Below are 27,985 nucleotides of genomic sequence, written 5' to 3' on the forward strand. Positions count from 1 at the left end.
TGCTATGGCGCCGGTTGCCGCGGCGACCAGATGGCGGCTGCTGCTGGTGCTGAGCGCCGCGGGGCTCGGGGCTGCGGGCGCCCCCCAGCCTCCCAACATCCTGCTCCTGCTTATGGACGACGTGAGTGCAGCCGCCGGTCGGGGTCCCGGGGCGGGCCGAGGGGGGCGGGCGGGGGCCTAGCCGTGGGGTGGTGAGGGGCGTGGGGTCAGCCTGTGGGGAAGGCCGTGAGTGGGGGAGGGTCGTAGGCGGGGGCTGGAGTAGGGCCTCAGGGGAGGACTCGAGGGAGCCCGCCGGGTGACCGTAGAACCTGGCCCTGCCATCGGCACCTTCCTCAGGCCAACTAGGGTGGTCAGGTCAGCCGCCCAGGGAGTGACACCTGTCTGTTCTGTGTCTGGCACCCTGAAAGGACAGAGGGGTGGCCCAGACCAGTTCCCCAGCACCCTTGGTCACCTTGCCGTGCCCCCTCCGGCACTGCCCCCGGTAAGCGGGGCGGGAAGGGGTGCAGAGTGACCAGGACCCTGGCCCGCTTGCCCTGAAGTCATCGTTCTCTGCTTTTAGCCTCCAGGACTGCCTTGCCTGGGGCTGTTCCTGTCTGCCTGGTCAGGCTGCTCAGGCTGGCTAATTCTGGCCATAGATCAGAGTTTTTTTAGTCTGGGAAGAATCGAACTAGAAGGAGTGTTGGCTGCGGGGTGAGCGTGCAGCCCCAGGCGTGTGGTCACACTGGTCACACTGGTGGATCGGCCCTGCCAGGTCAACAGGATGCCTGGCGGGGGACTGAGCTGTTCATTTGTCTCCTTGTGACTTTGTCACCTGTGCTCTTTATCCACATGGTGAGGGGAACAGAGGACTAGCTGAGGACAATGCACATTGACAAGTGCTCGAAACAGGCAGAGTGATATTCCTCTACAGACTCAACTGCCTCGATGTTCATATTTTGCCTCGATGGTCACCGTGGGCAGAAGGCAATCTTAGCCCAATCCCCAGGAGCCTGTAAATCTACTTTAACATAAAAATTCCTTTAGAAATTTCCTTTATCTCTAAACCCCCAACATATGTGTTGGCAATCATCCTCCGAGGACATAGCCCACTGATATACATCTGAAGGGTCTTATGACTAAGGTTTTATTAGACAGTAATAAGTGACCTTTTCCCAACAATAGCTATCTCCCTCGAGGTCCTGGAAACCTTGCTTCCAAAATTCCTTAGACGGTACACTATCCTCAAACTCCTCCCAACTCCCAGGTATATAATCAGCCTCCCCTCACAGGCCCAGGGCAGCAGCTCTTCCTGCCCACGGGTCCTGTCCCCATGCTTTAATAAATTTTTTTTATTTATTTATGATAGTTACAGAGAGAGAGAGAGAGAGGCAGAGACACAGGCAGAGGGAGAAGCAGGCTCCATGCATTGGGAGCCCGATGTGGGATTCGATCCCAGGTCTCCAGGATCGCGCCCTGGGCCAAAGGCATGCGCCAAACCGCTGCGCCACCCCGGGATCCCCCCATGCTTTAATAAAACCACCATTTTACACCAAGGACATCTCAAGAATTCTTTCTTGGTCGTCGGCTCCAGACCTCACCCCACCAAACCTCACCTAGATTCCAGAACTTCTATCACACAGAAGCTGGGAGTGAAGTTAGTATAAGGTGTCAGGGTAAAGCAGAGCACAGAGGGCAGGCCTGGACACCTCTCAGGTCCTCTCACCTGTCTGGGTACATGCTCCTCAAACCCACGGAAGGACCCATGGTGATGACAGTGCTTGGGTGTGACTCGGCTGGTAGCTGAGCCCCTTGGGTATTTCAGGACAGGTCAGTAGAGAGGCTGGGGCATGGTTAGAGAGTTTCCAGCATGGCCCTGCCCTCCAGGGAAGGCCAAGGGGCTGGAATTTGAGTCCATCACCAATGGCCAGTGATTTAATCAGTCCTGTATCTGTCTTGAAACCTCCACGAAACCCAGATTGGTCAACTCACAGAGGTGCTGGGGATACTTCCCCCAGCCACACATCACCCTGGGCATCTGTTCAGTCTGCTGTTCCTGAGTCACGTCCTTTCTGACAAGTTGGTAATAGGAAATACGGCACATTCCTGGGTTCTGGGAGCCGTCACAGTAAATTGTGGAGCTCCATCAGAAGTACAGAGGCCGGGGGATCCCTGGGTGGCGCAGCGGTTTGGCGCCTGCCTTTGGCCCAGGGCGTGATCCTGGAGACCCGGGATCGAATCCCACGTCGGGCTCCCGGTGCATGGAGCCTGCTTCTCCCTCTGCCTGTGTCTCTGCCTCTCTCTCTCTCTCTGTGTGTGTGTGTGACTATCATAAATAAATAAATAAATATTTAAAAAAAAAAAAAAAAAAGAAGTACAGAGGCCGGGTATGCCTGGGTGGGTCAGCAGTTGGGCATCTGCCTTTGGCTCAGGGCGTGATCCTGCGGTCCTGGGATTGAGTCCTGCATTGGGTTCTCTGTAGGGAGCCTGCTTCTCCCTCTGCCTGTGTCTCTTCTTTTCTGTCTGTATCTCTCATGAATAAATAAATAAAATCTTTTTAAAAATAAAAGGAAGAAGTACAGAGGTGGGATGGGGTGCCTGGGGAGCTCAGTCAGTTGAGCGTCTGACTCTTGATCTCAGTTCAGGTCTTCATCACAGGGTCATGAATTCAAACTCTGCACTGGGTTCCATTGGAAGAATTATAGAGTCACAGGACTTGGGGCTGGCGTCTGCAGAGAGCCAGTGTTTGGCACCGAAACCTGACCTCTGCGTTCTCATGCCAGCTCCTGGTGGATGGGGTGGTGGTGGACTGGATTGTGAGAAGATGAAGAAGCAGTTGGTGTGGACACCCCCACAGTGTCAGAGGTGTTTCCCCAAAAAGGCCAGTGAAGAGCCTCATGGGAGCCCTTGCACCCAGACCACAAGCCTCACATGGTTGCTAGCCAGTCTTGGCTGGTCAGCACAGAGGAGTGCTGCATGTGAGACACTCAGGTTTCAAAGACTTAGTTCAAGAAAATGTAAGATTTCTCACTTTGTAACTTCATCAGTAAAATAACAATTTCTTGTTATGTATGGGGTTCTCGGGTGATCCTGAAAGATCCAGAAATCTACCGTGGTTCCACTGGGTGGGGATGACACTGACCATACTTCTCTTTCATCTTACATGCTTGCTCATAGAGGGACTGCTTGTGAAGCAGGTGTGCCTCCTTAGGAGATCCCGTCCCCACAGCTGCCAGGGAAGCTTTGCATCACGTCCTGGACGCATATGCCTATGTCACTATGTGGGCTTCTCAAAGCCTTTCAGATCCCTGCTCTCCCCCCACAACACTCCCCCCCCATGACAGCAGAGAGCACAACCAGCTAGCTCCCAGCTTCCTTCCCAGTGTCGAGAGTGTTTCCCGTGGAAGTTGTGTTGAGATGATCATATTTTGGGTAGACTGGGTTAGAGTACATGAACTTTCCTACTATTTCTTTCTGCCTTTTGGTTGGGGCCCCTGGAAGATGCAGGTGTATACAGGTGACAGTACTTCTGTTGAAGGTGTTGGTTCAGGCCACGGGATCCTGAGGAGTGGTGCATGACCAGCATGGGGAGTGTCTTTCTCAAGGGAAGTTTTGTGGGGGGCCCCCACCCCCTCCCGGGCGCCCCACGTGAGGCAGCAAGAAACCGGAACAGCCAACGGGGAAGTTCCCCCTTGTGGTTATGGGGTTGATGACAGCTGAAATGCAAACCAGTCCACAGGACCTCTGTCCTGGTCCGCAGACACAGGTCAGTTAGGACTTTAGGGAGACAGACGATGAAAACACACTCAAAACACACTCGGGCAAAAATAGAAGCCCTGGCTCTCCTGAGTAAACAGGCCAGGGCCCAGCAGAGGCCCCCGCACCCACCCACACCCTCCAGGCTCAGACACAGGGTGACTCCCTTGATGGCGTGGTTGCCCCCCTGAGCCGGGCTCATGGGGGCAAGTCAGGGGCCTGCATGACAGGGCTTTCCCAGCTGGCACCCACTATCCCACCGTTCCTGGGTGTGTGCTCAGGACCACACAGGACCCCACACATGTGTGCTGAATAAGGTTCGCAGATACTCAGAACAGTCTCCTTGGTGGAGACTGCCTTTCTCCACAGCCAACGGGGCTGAGCAGAGGATAGAAGCCCACTTCCCAGAGCCTAGGCGCCGGGGCCCTTAGCAGTGCAGCACAAGTGGGGAATAGCACCCTCACAATGTTGGGGTGGGAGGAGTGGGAATTTGGGCTGCACAGAAGCGGCTCCTGCGGGGACCCCAGCCTAAGCTGCCAGAGCCAGTGCCTGTCCTTGGTGTTGTGGATGGTGTTGTAGATGGTGTTGTGGATCAGCACTGAGCCTGAGGCCTGTGATCACCCCTCACAGCCAGTGGCCCCTGCAGTGCTCAATAAGCCTCAAAGTTCTAGGGAAGAAAGGCAGAGCCCAGGAAGGGAAGTGAGTCCCCTGTGCCCACTGCCTGCACTGGGGGGCTGCTGGGTCCATGGGTGCACCCTGTGAGCCCTGTCCCAGAATATGCAACTTTGTGTGAGGCCTCAGCACACTCCTGATGTCCCTGTTCTGCCCCTGGGCTCAGCCGCTGTTCTCCTGTGGCCACATCTCTCCCGGGGGCTTATTCCATTCTAGCTCCTGTGGCTGCCAAACAGAAAAACCATTTCAGTGACTTCAGAATAAACCATGTTGAAAGGAATCCAGAAAAAAAAAAAAAAAAAAAAAAGAAAGGAATCCAGAACTGAAAGGCCAAAGGGACCTCTTGCTGGCTAATTTACCAGGACTCAGTGGGTCAGAAGAGCCGGCGGGGGCCTGCAGGGGCTGGTACTTCTCTGACAGCAGTGTGGGGACATGGCCACTATGTAGGTGGTTCGCTGGCTCAGATGAGCAGGTCCTGGTGTCCTGTGGGCCCTGCACACTGTGCAGCCACACACAGTCCCCTGCAGGTTGTATCCAGCAGCCCCAGAAGAAGCTGCTTCCCACGATGTACCTCCTGACCCTCTGGACCTGCCTGCTGTGGCCCTTTGTGCAAACGGAACCCCACAGCGCCGGCTTCCTGGGCTTCCTGGTGTGTAGGTGCTTCACTGCTTCCCCAGTGGAGCCGCATTCCCGTGTGCTCCAGTGCACTCCCATGTGTGTGTGGGTCCTGAGGCATCACCACTCACCATCCATAGGAGTCTTTCCTCCCCAGCTCTGGAGCTATGTCTGAAGTCAGGGTGACAGCAGAGCTGGTTCCCCCTGAGGCTCAGGAGGTGGGTACTGCCTGCCACCTCCAGCCCCGCTGGCTCCTAGTGTGCTCTGGGTGCTCCCGACCACTCTGCCCTCCCACGGCTACCCTGCATCTGCGTCCTGGCCTCTCCGTGTTATCAGCGCACAGCAGTTGTTGGCTTTGGGGCTTGTCTTTATCCAGCGAGTCTTCGTTTAGCTGATGGCACGGCAGTTCCTTTTGTTTTTTCTTTATGTTTATTTTTTTAAAAGATTTTATTTATTTATTCATGAGAAACAGAGGCAGAGGGAGAAACAGGCTCCATGCAGGGAGCCCAGTGTGGACCCAACCCCAGGACCGCAGGATCAAGCCCTGAGCCAAAGGCAGGTGCCCAACTGCTGAGACACCCAGGCATCCCTCCTTTTGTTTTCTTTTTTTTAAAGTAGGCTCCACCAGCGTGGAGCCCAACAGAGGACTTGAACCCACAACCCTGAGATCAAGACCTGAACTGAGATTAACAGTCAGACGTGTAACTGACTGAGCCAGCCAGATGCCCCTGCACCTGTGTTTCCAAATACAAGGCCCTGCACGGGTTCTGAGTGGATGCTCTGCCATACTGCGTGGGTAGATCACAACCTGCGTCTGCCGAGCAGTTGACGGACACTCGGTGCATTTCCTCTGGGCCGTCAGTCATGCCACCATGGACGCTCATGGAGTTCGTGCGTTGCTCATGGTGCTCGTTTCCTTTTCTCATGGGTAGAACAGGGAGTGGAACGGCCCAGTTGTGGAATAACGCTATGTGTAGCTCGGTGGGGAGTGTTACCGCGTGTTTTCAAATCTCAGTTTACCAATAGACATAAGAGGTCTTGCTTCTGTATATGGTCTGTGGGTTCGTATTCTGAGTTGCCAATTCTCCAGGAGCCTGAGGCAGTGGCATCCAGGGCTGAGGCCAAGCTGGCTAACAGTGCTCCACGTGCCCATGCCAAGTCTTGGGGTATTCTGGGACCTCTGCACTCATGGGGCTTTTCTCTCACATCTCCCCCAAGATGGAAGGACATTAGTTCCACCTCTCCGTGCTCTCTTCTGCAGATGGGGTGGGGCGATCTGGGGATATATGGAGAACCTTCTAGAGAGACCCCGAATTTGGACCGGATGGCTGCAGAAGGGATGCTTTTTCCAAGCTTCTACTCAGCCAACCCCCTGTGCTCGCCATGTAAGTTGGGGCTGGCCCGTGAGCATAAGGAGTTGGAACCAGGACTCGGCCTCCACCTGTCTTTCTTCTAAGCAGAGCACCCAGAAAGGCTGCCGGGCAGGAATGGGGGGCCCTAACCCTTTCCCACTGGGGCCCCGGCGCTTGGGAGCACCTGGGCTCCATGTGTCACAAGCTGCCAGGGGCATGGAGCCCATAAAGGGCTTGGAGGTAGAAGTCATGTCTGTGGTGCCTCCTTTCCTAGAGAGGAATGGCTGTGGGTGGTTCAGGGCAAACGCCCCCTCCTCTAGGACAAACACTTCTGCTGGGGAGACGACTTCTGTGCACCCCACCCCAAAGAGAAGGAAGGCTGGGGCGGGGGCTGCGCATGGGAGCTGCTGTGCCAGATGCTCTGCCTGCCAGGCTCTCACTCTGGAGAAGCCAGCAGGAGTAGGAGCGTTGCAGAGCTGGCCAAGAGTCTAGCGTGGGACGTTTCTGTTTCCTCCATGCAGCACGGGCAGCTCTGCTCACTGGACGCCTACCCATCCGCAATGGCTTCTACACCACCAACAGGCACGCCAGAAATGGTACACAGTCCACACAGGCAGTGCCTGTGGCACGGGAGGCCAGGGAGGGAGGGGTGTCTGTCACCATTCTCACATGTGACCTTGCTTCTGCAGGCCAACTCAGTGAGGGCCAAGTCATTACCTGGGGTCAAAGGCTCTGTTTGGGTTGTAGCTTGTCATTTAGAACAGATCATAGGACTTCCATCAAAAACAGTGAATTGTAAGTGAATAGAGAGGATGGCAGGGTTAGTGCTGGACTCAGTACAGAACCCAATGTCCTCCCTGGATGCTGCTGTGACAAGGACAGCCTGGACGAGCAGCACTCGCTGCTCCTTCCCTGCTGCCATCCTGTCCCCAGGACGGTTCTGCTCCAGGAATTTCAGGTAGCCCTTGAAGAGAAGAGTAGGGAGCAGAGGGCCCCAGTCCGTGTGTGCGTGTGGCACACGTGCCACATTGCTCTTGCAGCCTACACACCGCAGGAGATCGTGGGTGGCATCCCAGACCAGGAGCACGTGCTGCCTGAGCTGCTGAAGGAGGCCGGCTATGTCAGCAAGATTGTGGGCAAATGGTGAGTCCCAATGTGCCCCCACGGGGATAGTGGCTCCACACTTGCAGACGGGGCTATGTGCTGGGAACACGAGTCTGCATTCCAGGCCCGTGGAGAGGTCTCAAGCGCTCCTTTAAGAGCTGCCATGGCCGTGCTGTTGGAACTGCCTGTTGCCGGCCTGGGACATCTGTGGCAAACCCGCTGTCCTGTTCACCCAGCACCTAGCCCTGCTCTGCGCCCGCCCTGTGCTGCCTGCTGCCATGGTGTCACCAGTCTCCGTGATTGCACATCCGTCATGGAGGAGGGCACAGCTTGTCAGCACACACAGTGCTTGGGTGGGGAAGTGAAGAAGCAGCCAGGAGGTGAGGGACAGGCCCTCGGTGCAGGATCACCAGGACCCTGTGGTCTGTCGTGACCACAGAAGCTCACAGTGTGTGTATGCTGTGAATGCCGTCATGAGAGGTCCAACAGTGTCTCTCTTACTGCCCAAGGGATCTCCAGGGGTGCATCCCCAGAGGACAGATGTGAAGGACACACATTCTCCCCTCCCTTTTCCAAGTGTTGGGGCTCTTGGAATAGCGCATGCCCGCCCTCAACAGGGAGCCTTTCCTGATGTCCCACACTCCTTGCCCGTCCTTCACTGCACCGTGGGCCCTCTACACCTTGCTGGCACCACTTTCTCAAGGTTGAGGGCTTTGGTTGTGCCGCTTGCATGACACACTCATCACCGCAATGGGAGAACCACAGAAACCAGAAGACTAATCGTCAGAAGATTTTCATGATCCAGGAGCTGCCTAATGAATGCTTTCTCACTCCTGAGTCTCCTCAGGAGCTGTCCTGCTGAGCAGTGCTTGGAGGAGAGGAGGTGGCCGCAGAGCAAAGCTGATGAGATGCTTGCTGCCTGCACAGCCTGGGGAGATGCTGAGGCCCGGCACAAGGCCTGCCAGGGCATGTCTGGCTGCAGCCCACAGAAGGGAAGGGTCCTGTGATGCCTGGCATGTCAGCTCTGCCCTGTATCCGAAGGCTTTCTGGGTGGGGGTCCCATCACAGGGATGTGGACTTGCCTGACCTTCTTCCTCCCAGCCCAGCACTGCAGGTCCAGACCGCCTTGGTTGAGCAAGTTTTGGGGTGGGTGGAGGCTGGATCCGAGTGAGAGGCTGCTCTGGCTGCCCCAGGCCCACGGGACTGCAGCCTGCAGCCTGCAGCCTGCTCCAGCTGACCTGCGCATACTGCTGGCCTTGCTGTGGTTTTAGGGTAAACATTTTGAATTGACAGCTTAACATAAGCAGAACTTGGGTCGGCTATTTCTGTTAAGCAGGCCCATTTGAGCTGGTGGATGTGGGTGTGTGGGAATGTTGCACACAGCCAGGGCAACCTCCTCCCAGTCAGTGCTGGAGTGGGGTGTAGAGAAATGACAGGGCATGGTAGCAGCAGGCCCAGAAGGACATCAGACACAAAGAGGAAGCACACAGCACAGAGTTGGCAGTTAGGTTTCTGCAAAGAGAGAGGTCACCGCAGAGCTGACATCCTGCAGCTGGCAGAGAGGTCTGAGGTTGGCGCCAGCAGCATGGCAGTCAGGATGCAGAGTGTTTCAGAACCAGCCATGGGAGCTGAGGCCACAAGAGACACACCTTCTGGCCTCTCGTCCCGGTTCTGCCCCATGCAGCCTAGCTCTCCCCTGCCACACCAAGTCATACCTTCCTTGATCTAGTGGCCAAGCAGTGTATTGCCTTACAGTTCCTGGGGGTCTGTGTGAACCACTGGAGCCCCTCTGAACAGGGCCTCCCCAGGGGCAGCAGAGGATGGAATCTCTGCTCTGGGGACACTGCTTTCAAGCTTGTATCGCTATAAGAGGCATGTGTGAACCCACTTCCCTGGTGGGGTGGCCTTGCTCCCCAAGAGCCCATGGCCAGAGTGAAAAACATCTGTCTACCTACCCTGCATTCTCATCAGCAGATGGGTCTACGCTTAGGGACTGTTGGCCTCTCTGGTGGGCACCTCCTGTTTGCAGAACTGACCTTCGGTGCCCCCAGAGGGAGGGTCCTGAGAGGTAGGAATGCGGGGCAGGGTCCAGCAGAGGCTCTGCTTGGCTCCTGATGCCCACAGTACTGGTCTGGGGAGCTTTTCAGCCATTTGTCACCCTTCAGGCAGGGCCAGCACACTGGGTCATCGAGCAGCCCTGGCAAGTCCTGGCACTGTCCCAGTCTGTGATGAAGCTGGGCCCAGGCAGTCAGCTCTCCCAGGGCTTCCCAAGCCCTCTTTTGGGGCATGATTATAACTGGGAGAAGGGGGTTTTAAAGAGCTCATCCTGAGAGGGTGGTCATTACCTCTCTCGCACATTGCCTTTCTCACAAGCCCAGAGAAGGCTGAGCCTGCAGAACTGTCCTGACAAATGAAACAAGGAAGCAACCAGAGCATGAAGATGGAGCTGCGGTTGGAGTTCCGGTGGTTTCTGATGGGTGTGAGGTATCTCACCACGTGTCCACCCAGAGCCCCTCCCAGCATTCTGGAGGGATTCCTGAATGCTCCTCTGTGCCTGGTGCCCTCAGCTGTGGGCTGGGGTGGCCAGGCTCCCAGCTCTCTCCTGGAGGAAAAGGTCCTGGTGGCCTGGGGCTCAGCACATGTTGGTTACAGGAGACACTTGCTTCCTGAAATGTTCTGTGAAGGTGATGAGTTGTTCGTGCTCAGCACTTTGGGGTTCTCCCAAGCAGGGGTCCCTAAAGGGTTCTGGGTTCCTGTTTCTAGGCATCTGGGCCACAGGCCTCAGTTCCACCCCCTGAAGCATGGATTCGATGAATGGTTTGGATCCCCCAACTGTCACTTTGGACCTTATGACAACAGGGCCAGGCCCAACATCCCTGTGTACAGGGACTGGGAGATGGTCGGCAGGTAACGGGTCCCTTCCCTGCCCTCCCTGAAAACAGCAGAGCCTGGCCCCACTCCCTAGAGTTGCCTTAGGAGCCCTGGCCCCGCCCCCTGGCCCTGCCCTAAGCAGAGTCACTGGCCTAGGAGGTTCTGGATCCCCTGCTTGCATGTGCCAGGTCCCAGCACACCAGCACTCTGCTTCGTAGGCTGGCTCTTCTTCCCGGGGCTCGTAGGACTCACGGCTCAGGATTGCTGCTTGAGCCGCACCTGCAGGGGTTTTTAACCTTGGAAAGGTTAGGACCACGATAAGAACCAAAGATCCTCCCCTGAACAAGGTGTCCACACAACACTGTTCAGCCTGAAGCTGCTCCAGCTCCCCAGCCGTTGGCCTGCCCCAGGCCACGCACTCTGTGGGCCGCGCGCTCTGTGGGCCACATGCTTGGGGCGATGGCGCTACCAAGAGCGCTCTGCTGTGGGAGGGAAGTGGCTCTGTGAGCACCTGCCTTCGGGGGCCTGCAGTGTGGCCCTGCAAGGTTGGGCCCTGGCCTGTCTGGAATTTCGATTGGCTCAATTCTCCTTTTCTCCTTCCTTTTTTACTGTTTGACATCTTTGGTGGAAATTCTCGTTGTGGGTTTTGGCCAGAAATCTGGGTCAGGCCCTTGCATTTTAGTAATAGTCTCACTGGGAGAGACTTTGCTCCTCGGAATTGCGGCTCAAGGGGTTCTAGCACAATCATCCCACCACACAGACACGGCCAGCTTAGAGCGTCTGTGCCCTGTGAGCTGCCACCAGCCCTGGTGACCCCAGACCCACCTCCCATCCTCTCTGCCTCCAGCCTCCCCGTCCTCACATTGTTCCCGTTTGCCTCCCAGATGGGGGGGCTCCTGTGGCACCTTGTCCTCTACAACCCCATGACCTCAGGAACAAGGCCAGCTTCCAGTTCCATTTATGCATATGTTCAACATTTCCCTCTTCTGAGCAAGGTCCGTAGCTCTATGAAATCATGGAAAAGGAGGCTTTCTTGGTCTCCAGAATTCTGATTCTTGTCTGGGCCTATGTTATTTTCAGATATTATGAGGAATTTCCAATTAACCTGAAGACTGGGGAGGCCAACCTCACCCAGGTGTACTTGCAGGTAATGGGAGTCTGGGCTGGGCAGGCCCTGGCCGGGGAAGGCTGGCCTCCAGGGCAGTTGTAGGTGGGTCTTCTCTGCAGGAAGCCCTGGACTTCATTAAGAGGCAACAAGCAGCTCAGCGCCCCTTCTTTCTCTACTGGGCCATCGATGCCACTCATGCACCTGTTTACGCTTCCAGACCCTTCTTGGGCACCAGCCAACGAGGGCGGTGAGTCCTTGGTCATGGAGACATAGACCCCCACCCAGACGGTTCAGCTCCACTTGACTATGTCAGGGACAGTGCATTCTGTGTCATTACATCTCTAATTATCCATCACGGAAGAAGGCAGATGGTCCATGCTTCTCCGAAGCTGCCCACCAGTCCGAAGTTCACGGGAGGAGGGTGGTGGTGGTGCAGTTGACTGTGTCCTGGATTAACCTGAGGAACTGGTCTTTCCCTCCCCTCTGAATTCAGCTGGCCCGCTGTGTCATCTAGCCATAAAGCTCACTAATGTCCTTTCTCCTGTAGGTATGGGGATGCCGTCCGGGAGATTGACAACAGCGTTGGGAAAATCCTGAGCCTCCTCCAGGACCTGAGGATCTCTGAGAACACATTTGTTTTCTTCACATCGGACAATGGCGCGGCCCTCATTTCTGCTCCTAACCAAGGCCAGTGTTGCAGACACCCTTGCCTCCACCAATAAGGCTGCCCTCGGGGCCCTGAGTCTCTAATACTCCATCAGGGCTGCTCAGCCACCCTAGGTAGAGGGTGAAGGGGCTGATGTAGGACTCTGTCCAGTGGGGGAGATGCCCGCTCCCTTCTCGGGGGCCCTTGTCCAGTGGGAACAGACTTGGGAGTGGCCCTGACCTAGTTACACAGGAGACTGGCAGGGGCCACCTGCCAACACCCATGTTTCCTGGAGCACCATCTGCCCCTGGACGGCTGGAGCCATCTCCAAAAGCCCCCCACCCCAGAGTGCCAGCTCAGCTCAGCAAGGGGGCCTCCTTGGGGCTGTGACTGCTCAGGCTACTTAGCCAACTCTCAGGCTGTTCCATCTTGTTGAGCGCAGAGGCTGCACCCTGCCGTCCTATAGGAGTCCCTGCCCCTTCCACACCTACAGTGGCACGTCTCTATCCCATTGTTCTTGAAAACACTGGGGCCTCAGCAGAGCTCTGAGTCACTCTGAGGGCTCTGGAAGGAAAGTCACAGGGAGCAAGAAACCCAGGGGGACAGACCTGGATAGGGAGGCTCTGGGGGCCCTACTGTCAGGGACCGTGCATTCTGTGCCATTACACAGAATGGGAGGGTCTCCTGCAGCCAGTTCTCTGGGGGGCAGATGGTCTCAAGCTGAGAAGGAATCATGTTGTTGACATACAGAACAGCAGGTCGGACGGAGTCTGGGCCTGGCTGGTCGGGGGCCCCAAGGGAGCCAGGTGGTGCCCTCCACGACTATGGAGGGGGCTCGTCCTCATACAGACTCTCCCCATGCAGCTGATGGTCCCAGAAATGAGGGTGGGACTGTCTGTCTGTCTCCCAGCAGAGGCCCATGGCATGCTGGATGCCGCTGTCTCTGCTGTCCCTCCCCAACTTGGTACCCTGAGAGCCTCCCAGCCCTCACTGTGACCACCAGCCTCTTAGACCAGGGCCAGGCTTCAGTGTCCCATCCTCATGCCTAGAGTATGGAATGGTTCACATGTGTGTGTAAGAATCTGTGTACTCACCACATGGCTTGAGAAATAGAGGTAGAGAGGGTAGACCCTCGTCAGCATCTCTGAGTCCCCCCAGAAGGAGCCGCATCCTGTCCTCGCTATTCTCTGTGATCCACATGCATGTGTGTTCAGCTGCCTGTGCTGGTGTGTGGTCCTACATGACCTTCACTGCTCTTCCTCAGGGTCTGCCCACACTAACACGTGGTGGCAGAGTTCAGGTCCCTTGTAGGAGCAAGCCACAGGGGTTACTGCTAGAAAAACGCTACTCCGTTCCATTTTCTCCAATTTTTCATGAGGGCCTGGCGTTGAAGGAGCCTCAGGCCTCTGGTGCTGGCAGCGACAGGTCACCATTTGTCCCACAGGGATCTTCCTCTGGGCTCTGGGAGCGAGGCAGCCTGGCTAGGGCTGTATGCCTTCTGACATGTCCTGGCACAGGGCGGGACCTCTCAGAATCTGTGCCCCACCCCCAATGGAACACCCCACCAGGGGACCCACGGGATGACACAATTGGACTCCCAACCACAAACGCACAGGGGCGCTTGAGGACCCCAGTGTGTAAGCCAGGCTGTTCCCGGAGATCAACTGTGGCTTTGGCCTATGGCAGTGCTTGTGCTCTCCGTTTCTGAGTGGGCGCTCTGCCTTAGGGACACAGTTACTGCCAGAGCATCTCCAGGCCTTTTGGCCTTAAGCTTGAGGTCTGAAATCTGTGGCTGGTCCTTCCAGCCACATGACCCCTGGGGGACCAGGCTGTGACAGATGGACACCTCCTGAAAGCAAGTGCCCAGCAGTGTGGGCACCGCCCCGGGGACTCGGGGTAGACATCTGATGGGCAACAACCCTGTCTCCCTAGGTGGTAGCAACGGCCCCTTTCTGTGCGGGAAGCAGACCACGTTTGAAGGTGGGATGAGGGAGCCTGCGATTGCATGGTGGCCCGGGCGAATCCCTGCAGGCCGGGTGAGTCAGATCGGCCACCCCCTGACATGAAGCTCCCAGTTCCTCCAAACCGGGAGATGGCTGGCAAACGGCAGATGGGGCAGGCATGGGGACGTCAGGCACAGTGTTAGCAGCTGCCCTCAGGTGACAGGGCTGCCTTGTCAGTGAACGTGGCAGTCCTGAGATAAACTAAGCTAAGCCCCTGAAGGACTTGTCAGAGTCTTAGTGTGCTGATGGGTATCATGAACACCTGGAGGGCACAGAGCGCACTGGGTTTCTAAAAACAGAGTTGACCACAGAATATACCTCCCAGGCTGCTGGTTCCCTAGGCACAGTCTCAGACAGAATGGCTTCCACCACGCCTGCAGTGCACAGGTGCAAGCCACAGGGCTGGGCAGCCTGGCCCTCTGGCTGGACCTGCTGTATGTGCTGCCGTCTCCACTGGCCAGCCTCTCCTGCACCTCAGAGCCCCTTGCTCTGTCCCTCCTGCTAAGAACCCACATGTGGGGTCTTCTCTCTCTGGGCATCTCAGTTGAGACTCCTGATAAATGTGGGTGTCAGGGCTGATGTCTGCAAACACTCCTCTCACTGGCTCTTAACTGATTTCTCTCCTCTGATGCGCTCCAAAGAGCACTGTTTCCGCTGGTGTCGGCTCAGCCCTCACAGCACCACCATGAGGGAAACATTCCCCTGTGGCTGCTGCAATGACTGCCACACTCAGTGGCTTACACAATACCCTCATCTGCTAGTCTGGAGGTCATAAGACCAGCATCCCAGGGCTGGTTCCGCCTGGAGGCTCCAGGGGAGGATCTATTTCCCCGGCTTTCCCGCCTTCTAGAGGCACCCACAGCCCGCCCTCCATCATCTAGGCTGATAACATCCAGTCGAGTGGTCGCTCTGACTCTTTCCCCCCTGCCCCTGCCAGGTATCTAGGATCACCTCTTATTTTAAGATCAGCTGTTTGGCAGCCTTGATTCCCTCTTTGTCATGTAAGGAAACGTTCATGGGGTCTGGGGATGGGGATGTGGACCTCAGGGTGGCATTGATGTTGTTCTACCCACCACCACCATCACTACCTCTCATCGCCACCATTATCATCGTCATCACCATCATTACCACTATCATCATCATTATCACTATCATCCTGTCGCCGTTATCACTGTCATCACCATCATCATCCTCACCGTTATCATCACCACTGTTACTACCAGCACTGTCATCACTGTCACCATCATCCTCACCATCATCACTATCACTGTCATCCTCACCACTATTACCACCACGTTCACCATCATCATTGTTATCATCACCATCATCCCAACTGTCATTGTCACTATCACCATCATCGTTGTTATCACCATCCCACATGTTAGTGAACTGTGGCCCAAGGAAAGGAAGTCACTTGTCAGAAACTCTATCTAGCAGGTGGTAGAGCTGGGAGCAGCCCTCAGGTATGGAGCATGGAGCCCACCTCCTCCCTGGGCTCCCCCACAACTTCTCGCTCCAGGACAGTCTCCTTGGGGTCCTCCCGCAAGGGAAAGCTCCAGCCTTTGGGATCATCCTCCTCCACCCCTCTGGGCCCTGCTCCCTGGAGAGGAGAACATATCAAACAGATCCGTGCAGCCTTCCCTGTGCTTTGTCCCACAGCACTCGCTGAAACTGAAGCAAACAGGTTGTAAGGTCCGTGCCCTATAATGACCACAGGAGGACTCTATTTAAACACCCTGTCATTGTCCACTGGTTTCAGATACTCCGCACCCCCTCACACCTGGCAGGGAGACTTTGTTTCAGAGTAAAGTCTTGGAAGTGGTGGTAGCAACAGCAATGACTTCCTGCCATGAGCCCACAGCAGACAATTGCATTTTCTTGAAGACATTATGCACATTGAGAGTTCCTGTGTTTCAGAAAGAGTCTATGCTCCCAGCTGTTCTGTGCTGATAAGGAGGACACCAGATATTCCGTTCTACCCCACCATGCCATCCACACAGCAGTCTCTCCTCCCCATTTATTTATTCCAGGTAGCTAAAATATCTGGATTTATTTCTTTCTTTCTTTCTTTCTTTCTTTCTTTCTTTCTTTCTTTCTTTCTTTCTTTCTTTCTTTCTTCCTTCCTTCCTTCCTTCCTTCCTTCCTTCCTTCCTTCCTTTCTTTCTTTCTTTCTTTCTTTCTTTTCTTTCTTTTTATTTCTCTCTCTCTCTCTCTTTCTCTCTCTCTTTTTGTCTCAAAGTGACAAGGGAGAAAAGCCATGGGAACGAAATAATGCCATTGGCCACCACCTCCTCCTCTCTGCAAAGGTTTAAATCAAACATTGGCTTTCCCATTCCCTCCACACTGGACTATAGAACCAGCAATGCGAGCAGCCATGGCTGGTGTGCTCAGTGTCTAAACAGACTTCCTCGTGTCTGGGGACTATCATGTGATACCCTGACAGAGGCAGGGGTCCTCCCAGGTGAGGGAAGCAGTGGTTGGATTCATCAACAACATGCACACAGGGGATGTCTGCCTGGCCAAACCTGCCAACAGACTCTCCAGCTCTTCCTCCTGGCCCGGCCCTCACCCCCCAGATCCAGGCTTGGGGAGAGTGGGCCACGGGTGCTGTGGGGTGGGATGGGATGAAAGCACTCAGTGGGCTCCAGAAGAGGCAGGGGAGCAGACGTGCGTCTATCAAGACCAGCAGGCAGTTCTTTGCCAAGAGTGCTCCTTTCCTTAGATTTGTCTTGCTGGTTGCATGGAGTTAGAGCATTCAGTTTGGGCCAAGGTCACCTAGAACATCAGTTGCCTGTCCAGTCTTTACCTATCCTCCTGTCAGCCTTGGCCAGCTGCCCCTTCTCATGCTGGAGGAGCTCCTCATGCTCTGGGCCTCACAGGCCTCTTTTTCCCACTGTGCTCTCACCTGATTTGGGAAATTCACAGTGGTTCAGTGTTAAAATAATGGTGACAGGTTCAGAGAGGGCAGGTCCACCAGGCTGGACCCCGCTGGCCTCTTCCTACACCATCTTCTCACTTCTGTCTGGTTCCGATTCATAGTCACCACAGAAACGAAGGCATGGGAACTAGGGATGGGACAGTTGGAATCCCCACTCAGCCCTAATGTCCCAAGAGTTGTGGCAGCTGCACACAAGCCAGCCGGACCTTTAAGGACCTGAGGGGCTCCAGGAGAGCCTGGAGCAAGTTGAGGCTGAAAAGGCAGGGTGCATGGAAAGGTGACAGGGCAAGGGTATGTACATGCACTGGAAGGGGTGTGATTGTGTGCCCCTTGCTGGGCAGCAGAAGGGCCTGTGCCTAAGGACCTGACCCCTGGCTGCCATCTAGTCAGGGCAGGGCATTTTGAGTGCACCTCCATTGTCATGCATTCAGGTGAGCCACCAGCTGGGCAGCATCATGGACCTCTTCACCACCAGCCTGTCCCTGGCAGGCCTGGCACCGCCCAGCGACAGGGTGATTGACGGCCTGGACCTGCTACCTGCCATGCTGGGGGGCCAGCTGACAGACAGGTAGGTTCCAGCTGGGCACTGGCCCCTGTACCACCTTTGGCCCTCCAGCGCCAGGTGACAGCCAGACCTGGCTGACAAAGCAGGTTTCCTCCCCCAGCTGGCTTGGGGCAGAGGGAGGACATGAGGAGACACCCTGGGACTTTGTGGCTTGAGAGCATCCTGATGCATGAGCCCTGGTCCTCTGAGACCATTCGCAGCACCTAGGGCCTCTGGGCACATCCAGGTCTTGGTCTCAAGGTAGAAACACCTCCCTCCTGCCTGCAGCATCCTTCTGCCTCGGGCTGTTGGAAGGAGGACAGACCTGTCTGCCCAAGTGACCGGTGTCCAGACAGCTGGAGCCCGGCTCCATCCTGTGTCCATATTTGCTGGATTCTTCATGTCCCGACTCCACTGCTCCCCAGCTTGAGACAGCTGCTGTTTTGTTCAAACAAAATGAGTGTCATAGGCTTCTCTGAAGGATGTAAATTCTGAAATGTTGAGTTCTGTAGCCAGGAAAGGCACCCGTTGGCCTGGGAGCTACACAATTGCCTCGGCTGTAGGGCAGGGATGAGATTGCTTTGTTAGGTGTTTGTCGGCATTGCTTGTCTTTTCTGACTTGAAACCTGGCACAAGAGCTTGTTTCCTGGTGGGGAGGGGGTGTCAGAGATAGTGGTGTTCTTAGCAGGCTGTCTGCCCTGAGATGAGGCCAGGGCCGTTCTACAACTGCCACCAGCTTCGCCCCCAGGGGACCAACCATGGGGCTCACCCCTGGCAGCCTGGTGGACCCATTCACCTTTGTGCCAATGTGAGCTCAGCATGGTCATTTCTGTAAAATTTCAACATAACTGTGAGCCCACACGTTTCTTGTGTCACCTAACCCCATCCCTCCCTCCCTAACAGGCCGATATTCTATTACCGTGGAGACACACTGATGGCAGTCACCCTTGGCCAGTACAAGGCCCACTTCTGGACCTGGACCAATTCCTGGGAGGAGTTCAGACAGGTAAGGGGCTTGCGGCGCCGTGGACTGCACCCCCCACCATCCTGTCCAGAGCAGAGCAGCAGGTGGAGAGAACCAGAGGCCCCCACTAAGGGCTGGTGGCCACAGGAGTCTCACACTCACCACCTTTCTCACTCACCTGCCATAGGGAGAAGCTGGGAGTGACAGGGCATAGCTACAGGGACAGCTCCTTAGGACCCTGGACTCTCCCTACTGAGACATCCCGCAGGACAGGCTCTGACCCTACTCAGAGGCCTGGGGGACTCAGGTGAACCGATTTTCCTTCCTCTGGCCCCTCCTGTCCCAGTCCCACCTACTCTCACCTGGCCAGGTGCTCGCTGATCCCACCAAACAGCAGGTGCAGCATCTTCCTCCCAGCATCTGTCCTGGAGGCTGCGTGTGGCTTTCTCTGCTGCCCTGTCCTGCCCCTCCTGGGCCTCAGCCCCTGCCTCTTACAGGGCCTTCAGGGTGACACCCCCACCCCTCTGAGCATCCAGATCTCAGACACAAGTAAAGTTCATTAGTTGGAAAGAAGAGCAGTTTAGGTTAGCAAAGCATCTGAGCGCGAGGACGTGGTGTACCAGTCGGCATGCAGTCAGTTGCAGACTTAGAGGATCTGGTGCCCAAGCTGATGAGGCAAGTGGGCCTGGCTGTGGGCACACCCGTACCGATGCCCAGACCCGGTGCCTCGTGTGGATGAGGGGCCACTGCCCCAGGCACGCAGTCAGAGCCCAGTGCCCAGGACAGTACACTTCCTCCCCGTGCCCAGCACATGTCCCCAACTGGCCGTCAGGAGCAAGAGCTGGCAGCAGGTGAGCTTAGCTGGACTGTTGCTTCTCTTCTGCTTTCTGACACCTGGAGTGAACCCAGAGGAGTGTCCTGTGGGCCCCCAGACTCACTGTGGTAGCAGTACCCAAGCTCTCCCAGAACACAGTTAGCAAAAAGCATGGCTGAGCCCTGTCCTCTGGCTTTTTCTCTTAGCCTTGGGCTCCCTGAATATGAGCACCCGTCCCCTCCTCTCCCTGCGTCCAGGGCTCCCGCACCTGCTCTTCTTCCCCACCTTTGTTCAGGTACGTCAGCCAACCTGAGCACCTGGCAGCCCACCTCCTGTCAGACAGGGCTGCGTGCAGTTTGCCCTTCAGGTGCTCAGAGGTTGAGAGGTCATAGGAGGCCCTGAAAACCCAGACCCTGGCAGTACAGGGCTGGGGCAGCTGTATGGCCTCACTTCTCCCTCCCCACCGCCCCTCCTGTGACAACGCATGTCTCCCGGGCCATCTCCAGTCCCATTGTTGGCTGCTCGAGGGTCCTAGTGGACAGGAGCAGCTGGGGTTCCAGAAGCCGCTCAGGCCTCCCATGGCTCCCTGGTTCTCCAGGCTCTTGGGACTTCTTGGGGCCTGGTCCCATCAGCCCCGGCCCAAATGAGACCCGTCCCAGCTTCCCACCCAGGCTGAAACTGAGAAGAGCTGGGGGAGCCTCTTTCAGATAGGGTATCAGAAGAGTCTGGAAGGTTCTGCAGGTAGAGCAGCTCCCTGTGTGACCTTTTCTGACTTGACTGTGTGCTAGGGCCAGGAAGGGTCGGGAGAGGACACTTCAGCACACCCCGGCGGGGCCACTCTGCGGCTAGTGAGTGCTCCCTCCTCTTGTCCAGAGGCCAGGAGATGCACTCCCGCCCCCCAGGGCTGTCTGTGGCAGCTCCCAGGTTGGTCTGCTCTGCACTGCTGCTGAGGTCTTGGGAGATAAAGCACAGGGTTCTTGTCTCTCCCATGTGTAGACATCAGGAGCGTCTGTCCCTGGGAGGCAATGGCCCCGACACAAGATGGCCGAGTGGGCTCACACAGGGGCTGCCCACACCACTGTGCCGATTGCCCTTCCCCCTCCAGGGGTCAGGGTGGCTGAGGGAATGTGTTAGTGGGGCAGGGCCCAAGAAGTAAGGGCAACAGCGTCCCTGTGGCCACCGACCACCCCCTCGAGCACTGAGCATCAGCAGGATTTAGGTCTACCTCTTCCCAGCCCTTCCAGAGGGCTCCCATGCTAGGGCCTGCTATGTTCAGAAGCTCCTGGGGCTGCCCGGCTAGGGCAGGCTCACCACCTGAAGGAGGGGCCTAGGGGTGTGTTTCAGCGGGGAATGGAGGTCTGTGATCCCTGGGGATCACCCACATGGACCCTATTAGCAGTGTACAAGCTGTACTCACGTCCCTGGGGCCCACCTACATCCTAGGTCAGGCTTTCCCACCCCACCCCAAGGCCAGCTGAGCAGGGGAGGGATCACTGTTCCTACAGGTGTGTGACCTTGCCACCGCAGGGACTGGCCGAGGCTATGGCAAGAGCCATGTGCAGTGTGGGGTGCAGCAGGAGCCAGGTACAGGTGTGCATGTCCGGATCACGTCCCACACATGTTAGCCTAAGAGCAGGGCTCCAAGGGCAAGGGCTGAGGAGGGTCAGGTGTGCCCTGCTCCCTGCTCCCCATTCTGCAGCTCTGCACAGGGCCCCAGCTTTGAGGGAATGGGGCCACATGGGGCAGGCGCAGCCTCCCTCACAGGACGGAAGGGGAATCCTGTGCTAATTAGCAGGGTCTTAATTAAATAGGGTTATTTGATTTGCATCCAAATGATGATTTGCATGCTCTCTCGAGACCTCGAGCTGCCAACGTTTTCATGCCAGGGATGATGATCTCTCCCATTGTTGAATCCATACGTATGCTGCAACACTTCTGCTCCCAGGAGGTCAGGGGTAACCCGCTGTGGAACCCACTTGGGCCTCCGTTATTCACTGCCCTCTGCATCTTCAATTCTCCGTATTTTTCCAGCCACTGACTTAGGAATCACAGCTCAGTGCAGATAAATGGAATGTCATGGGTTTCCAACCACCCTGCTTTCTTGAAAGGCAGAATGTTGACGGCTCTGCTGACCAGCTGCTTGTGGCACACACAGAGAGGGTCGGAGCAGGCTGCCGGTTGACTACACTGGTGCCTACAGAAAGCCTTCCAGGTGCTCATGGTGGAGAAATGAGTGGCACAAGCGTGTCACCCAGCTCACAGTTTTGGGGTTCATGGGCACAGGTCACGGCCACCTCTCTAGACCTGTCCTGTGTTGGCTGAAGCCTGGAGCCCAGCTGCCCAGGGCCCTAGGGTTACCAGTGCAGCAGGATCCCCTGGGGATCCTATCCTATCCGCCAGGTAGCCGGCATTTCTGGGGGGGGCGGGGCCATCCCAGCACCAGGACCACTCACGCACCCTGACTTCCCTTTTCATTATTTTTTAAGATTTTTTTTTAATTTTTATTTTATTTATGATAGGCACACAGTGAGAGAGAGAGAGGCAGAGACACAGGCAGAGGGAGAAGCAGGCTCCATGCACCGGGAGCCCAACGTGGGATTCGATCCCGGGTCTCCAGGATCGCGCCCTGGGCCAAAGGCAGGCGCCAAACCGCTGCGCCACCCAGGGATCCCTAAGATTTTTTTTATTGGAGTTCAGTTTGCTGTCATATAGCATAACACCCAGTGCTCATCTCACCAAGTGCCCCCCTCAGTTCCAATCACCCAGTCACCCCAACCCCCCACCCACTTCCCCTTCCACTACCCCTTGTTCATTTCCCAGAGTTAGGTGTCTCTCATGTTTTGTCACCCTCACCGATATTTTCACTCATTTTCTCTCCTTTCCCTTTATTCCCTTTCACTAATTTTTATATTCCCCAAATGAATGAGGCCATATGATGTTTGTCCTTCTCCCATTGACTTATTTCATTCAACATAATACCCTCTAGGTCCCTCCACGTCGAAGCAAATAGTGGGTATTTGTCATTTCTATTGGCTGAGTAATACTCCATTACATAGGTAGAACACATCTTCTTTATCCATTCATCTGTCGATGGGTACCAAGGCTCCTTCCACAGTGTAGCTATTGTGGACATTGCCGCTAAAATCATCGGGGTGCAGGTGTCCCGGCGTTTCACTGCATCTGTATCTTTGGGGTAAATGCCCAGCAGTGGAATTGCTGGGTCGCATGGCAGCTCTATTTTGAACTCTTTGAGGAACCTCCACACAGTTTTCCAGAGTGGCTGCACCAGTTCACATTCCCACCAACAGTGCAGGAGGGTTCCCCTTTCTCCACATCGTCTCCAACATTTGTTGTTTCCTGTCTTCTTAATGTTCCCCATTCTCACTGGTGTGAGGTGGTATCACATTGTGCTTTTGAGTTGTGTTTCCCTGATGGCCAGTGATGCGGAGCATTTTCTCATGTGCGTGTTGGCCATGTCTATGTCTTCCTCTGTGAGATTTCTGTTCATGTCTTTTGCCCATTTCATGATTGGATTGTTGGTTTCTTTGCTGTAGAGTTGAATAAGTTATTTAGAGATCTTGGACACTGGCCCTTTATCTGACGGGTCATTTACAAATATCTTCTCCCATTCTGTGGGTTGTCTTTTAGTTTTGTTGAGTGTTTCTTTTGCTGTGCGGAAGCTTCTCATCTTGATGAAGTCCCAGTGATTCATTTTTGCTTTTGTTTCTCTGGCCTTCATGGATGTATCTTGCAAGAAGTTGCTGTGGTGGTGGAAGGGGAGGAGGGCAGGGGGAGGGGGTGAATGGGTGACTTCCCTTTTCAGATGCAGCTCAGAAGCTGCCCCCACCAGGAACCCTGAGGGCAGGGGTGGCCTGGGGAGGAAGGGGGTAGTGGGAGCTCTGGCCACACGTCTGTCTCAGTCCTAGCCTGTTCCCCGGCACTTGGGCCTCCCGTTTCTTCCTGGCCTCCGAGGAGGCTGCAGGAGTCTGACCAGGTGGGGCAGCTTTGCCCTGGAAGTTAATTAAGGTCAAGCTGCCAATATGGGCTAAAATAGTTTATTTATTTTAAGTAATAATCTTTTTTTAAGATTTTTTTTTTTTTTTTTGTAACCAATCTCTACACCCAAGGTGGGGCTCAAACTCACAACCCTGAGCTCAAGAGTTACATGCCCCACCAACAGAGCCCGCCGGGCGCTCCTAACATATTTTAAAGAGATTCACCTCTCCCCACCCAAAAAAGGGGGCCAGCGTGGTACAAGAATACAGGCCTGATGGCTCTGCAGCTCTGAGCCTGAGGCATTGGAAAGACACCGTCCTCCATCATGCTTGGCCCTCGCATGCTCACTCAAGCATCCTGGGATGCAGCACACAGCCATGAGATGGACTGGCCTGCCTTGCGGAGTTCATGGCCACTGCTTCCTGGGCTCCCAGGGTGTGGGCACACATGGCACTCACTGCCCTCCTGGCCTCTTGTTTCAGGGCATTGATTTCTGCCCTGGGCAGAACGTCTCAGGAGTCACCACCCACACGCAGGAGGAGCACACGAAGCTGCCCCTAATCTTCCACCTGGGACGAGACCCTGGGGAGAGGTTCCCCCTCAGGTGAGCCAGGGTGCCAGGAAAACCCTGGCTAGGCCCCATTAACTGCAGGCACACACTAGGGGGTTGGTATTCCCAGAGAGTCACATGCATGCCTTGAGCTTTGGAGACCCGTAAAAACACCAAGCAAAGCATGGGTCCTCCTGCCCCAACAGGTCTGCAGCGCCTGTCCTCTGGTGTCCGCCTCTGCCCTGGCCTGCCATCCATGTCTCCCACTCCACTGGTCTCTGTGACCCAGTCACATGACCCCCACCCCACGCTGCCTTCGGGGGTAGCTGCTGTGGGGGTTTGAGAGTCGGGGGTGTGGGGTAGACGAGAACCACTGTATGTGGCAGGAAGCCCCAGCCTGGAAAGACCCACCCTGGGGCTTCACCCTCCCGGTCTGGCCACCCAGAGTACTCAAGACACATCCTGGGACCTTTGTCCAGCTTAGATGCCCAGGACTGTGGGAAGGAAACAGATGTCCCCCACACCTGCATCCACTAACTCATCCATGGTCTTACTGGCAAGAGGGACTTTGTGGGGGTAATTAAGATGAAGGTGGAAATGAGGTTGTACTGGAGTAGGGTGGCCCCAAATTCAATGAGAGTATCCACAGGAGGCAGAAGACAGGCCACAGACACAGGGGAGAGGCCACAGGAAAACAGAGGCAGAAGTGGAGCCTCTGAGAGGGGGTGCATTTCTGCCTGGGTCTCAGACTCTGGCCTGCAGAACTGGGAGGGAAGAGATTCTGCTTGTCTAAGCCCCAGTCTGTGGCCATTTGTTACGGAGGCTCCAGGACACTCACGGGGGGAGGCTGGGAGCCCCTCGTGGTCTGGAACCCAGAGGCAGGTACAAGTGTGGTCAGGAATCAGGCTGAGCTGGGAGGAGGTTGGGAGGAGGCAGTCCAAGCCCTCCGCCTGCCCCTGGAAGTAGCTTCATGGCCAAGACCCAGCAGGACCACAGGAGCAGGTGGCAGGGCCATTTCTGGAGGTGCCATGTGCTGTCCCTCTGCCTCCCAGCTGCCTGACTGGCCCCAGGATCACCCAGAGCTTACACATGGCAGCCCTGGTGCCCGTGCTCCAGACAAGGAGACCCAGACCTAGGGTGGGACACGGTTCTGGAAAGAAGACCCAGCTCAGGAGGGTTCCCAGCTCAGGAGGGTTCCCACATGCACTTGCACCACGGCCCTGAGACTGCTGAACACAGCTTATGCCCTGTTCTTCCCAGTGCCTTTGGCTGCAGAATCGGGTGAAGACTCCACACAGGCCTCCACACAGGCCTCGAGACAGGCTTTGAAAAGCTTGCAGGTGGTGTGTGCTGTGAGCACAGCCTACAGGACACGGTGGAGGGTCTGCTGAGCGGGGCAGAGCTGGGAGAGGCACCGTTACAGGCCCAGAGACCAGAGTGAGCAAGACAGGACCAGCTGCTCCTGCTACACAAATCTGGGCCAGAAGGCCCGAGAAATTGGCAAGGCCCCAGGAGCCTGTAGAGATCTGGGTCTGCTCCAGGGTACCCTGACCCTGGCGGTGCCCCCGGCGGTGCCGGCCAAGGCTCAGGGCCTGAACAGCGAGGCAGGAGTCCTGGCTACTGTGCCTGCAGCCCCGTGCGTGGGGAGTGTTCCCGAGCTGCACACCTGCCCCTGGGCAGGACCCCCACTGTGCATAGAGTGGTGGGGGGCTACTGTCTGGCATCTCCATCAGGGAGGGGTCCCTCATCCCCAAGGCCCCTTCCCAACCTGCCTGGGCCTCCCTACCTCAGTGACCTAACACTCTTGCTTCTAGTTTTGCCAGCACTGAGTACCTGGATGTCCTTCAAAGGGTCACCCCCGTTGTCCAGCAGCACCAGAAGACCCTGGTCCCTGGACAGCCCCAACTCAATGTGTGTGACCGGGCAGTCATGGTAAGTGGTTGACGTGCCACGGGCTGCCGATGTGGGGAGGGTGTCCCCAGGGCTACATGAAGTCTGCACACCCCAGATCATCACCCATATTTTCAACATGGAGCAGTCTAGGGTTGCAGCAGGTTCTGGCAGCTGAGGCAACCCCTGGGCAGTGGGGCAGGAGTCCAGCAGACAGCACGCTTTCAGAGGCTGCTGGGGCTACAGGCTAGAGCCCCGCTTCCCTCCTGCTGCCCTGGTGCAGACCTGGTGTGGGGGTGGGGGAGGGGCTTGACTCCTCTGCGGGTGCTGGATAAGCCACACCCATGTGGGGTGCGCACACGTTTGATGGCCTGAAGGTCTCATCAGGGACACATGCACCCCAGAACCCACCGAGCACTCTCAGGATGGTTTAGCCTGGCTTCCCAGCCTAACAGCCCCTCCCCCAAGCACCCCATCCCCCAGACCTGCCCTGTAATTTTGAGAATAGCTAAGCACCTTTGAAGCTGCTTTGTGGAGTCCAGCCCGCTGGTGGGGGGAGGGGGGAGTCAAAGTGTTGCGTGGGGTGGACGGGGCGTGGAGGGGGTGTGCCAGGAAAATAGAGTCGGGCATTGGAAGCATTTTCCTGGTGCTAAGCATGATTAAAGGGCGGGCAAGGCTACCTCATTAGCCAGGGCCACCACACCTTGGAGCCTCGTGTCCTGAAGCTCCGTATGGAAGACATTGGGGGCAGAAGCCAGCAGGGGTTGTCTGGGTGCTGAACTCACAGCAGTGGCACAGGAAGAACCCTGGTTCAGGACCTCAGGTGCCTTGATCCCTGGAGCCTGAGAGCACTCCGCCCCTGGCCCAGGGAGGAGCCCCTGATGCCCACTCCAAGCCCTGCCTTTAATCTTCCTGTGAAAGCAAGCTATCCCCAAACCCAAGTTCCTCCTAGGTCAGCAAATGCACTGCAGGCCCAGGCTGGGTCTCTAGGTGGCCACGTCCTTTCCCGCCCTCCCTTGGGCACCGTGGGGACTGTCACAGCTGACTGACCCCTGGACCCGGAAGGAGTGCAGGACACCCCCCTCTCCATCCTGTAAGCAGCCTGGAACAGTGTGGACTGGCCTCTACACTTCAGAGTGAGCACTGCCACTGGAGCGCTGCATGATTTACATGGGTGTGAACGTGGTGGGTGCACGTGTGTGCAAAGCCCTTTGTCCTCACCATACCTGGAGGAAGGAAAGGTCCTGCCCTCTGCCCTCTACCCTCCTCGCACATGAACCCCTGCCAGCCCAGCCAGGATGAGGATTTGGTATGGTGTACTCTGGTCTCTGACAAGATCAGCCCTGCAGTCAGTCACAGCCCTTGAGCCCCAGCCAGCTGTCCTGCTGCACACCAGACACCCGGCTCTCCCTGCCCCCCCAGATGGGTAGATGGGCCTCAGAATCTGTATTGTGCACACACCCTGTCATTTTGCTCTGCCTCAAAGGTTGAGAACAGTTACCTTATCCAAAATTTGCCCTGCCCCCATGACTGGCCCCACCCTGCAGGAGCCATCAGTGCCATGTGATGCCATCCACAGTAGGAGAGAGCTTCACCCGGGACTCTCCCTGCCTTTGATACCCTGATGCAGTAACAGCCTCTGGCCCCCTCTCAGGGGAGTGCCCCCAGGGTGATTCTGAGTCTCCCTGCCAAGGCACAGGGATGTGCATGAATCTGTCTCTGGTGCCAGGAGAAACAGGGCTATATAGAGTAAGTGTGCAGCCGAGGGGCTGTACCCCATAGAGCCACTGCAGAAGCCAGCCAGCTCTCCCCAGCTGACAACCAAAGAGCTTTCTATGGAGGATCTTGAGCAGGTTGTGAGCAACCTCCTGGGTCAGCCTGTCTTGAAAAGTGGCGCTACAGCAGGGGCAGGCAGCAGCCTGGCCGCAGCTCCTCCCCTGGGCCCTGAGGCCAAGGAGGACAGGGACAGGGCGGGAGTCTGCAAAGCCCAGAAGTGTTAGAATAACTTCATGTTCTCTCTTAATTGTCATTGCCAGAACTGGGCGCCCCCAGGCTGTGAAAAGTTAGGGAAGTGCCTGACGCCCCCAGAGTCCACCCCCAAGAAGTGCTCCTGGCCCCACTAGCAGTGGCCTGATCCGCTCAGGCCAGGCCTGGGCTCTGCCCCTGGGCCCACCAGATCCTGCAGG

General features: G+C 56.3%; 1 protein-coding gene across 1 annotated transcript; it reads left to right on the top strand.

Moving 5' to 3' along the window:
* The first annotated feature begins 4 nt into the window (after positions 1-4).
* Positions 5-27,922, top strand: GALNS (galactosamine (N-acetyl)-6-sulfatase). The gene is given in 14 exon segments (NM_001048120.1): positions 5-121; positions 6,281-6,404; positions 6,893-6,967; positions 7,412-7,514; positions 10,239-10,382; positions 11,427-11,493; positions 11,574-11,701; positions 12,002-12,141; positions 14,033-14,136; positions 17,473-17,609; positions 18,489-18,591; positions 23,842-23,963; positions 25,724-25,841; positions 27,836-27,922. Coding segments are annotated over 14 exon segments (1,569 nt in total).
* Positions 27,923-27,985: the final 63 nt, after the last annotated feature.

Source organism: Canis lupus, chromosome 5 (assembly GCF_011100685.1).
Source record: "Canis lupus familiaris isolate Mischka breed German Shepherd chromosome 5, alternate assembly UU_Cfam_GSD_1.0, whole genome shotgun sequence".
Taxonomy (NCBI): domain Eukaryota; kingdom Metazoa; phylum Chordata; class Mammalia; order Carnivora; family Canidae; genus Canis; species Canis lupus.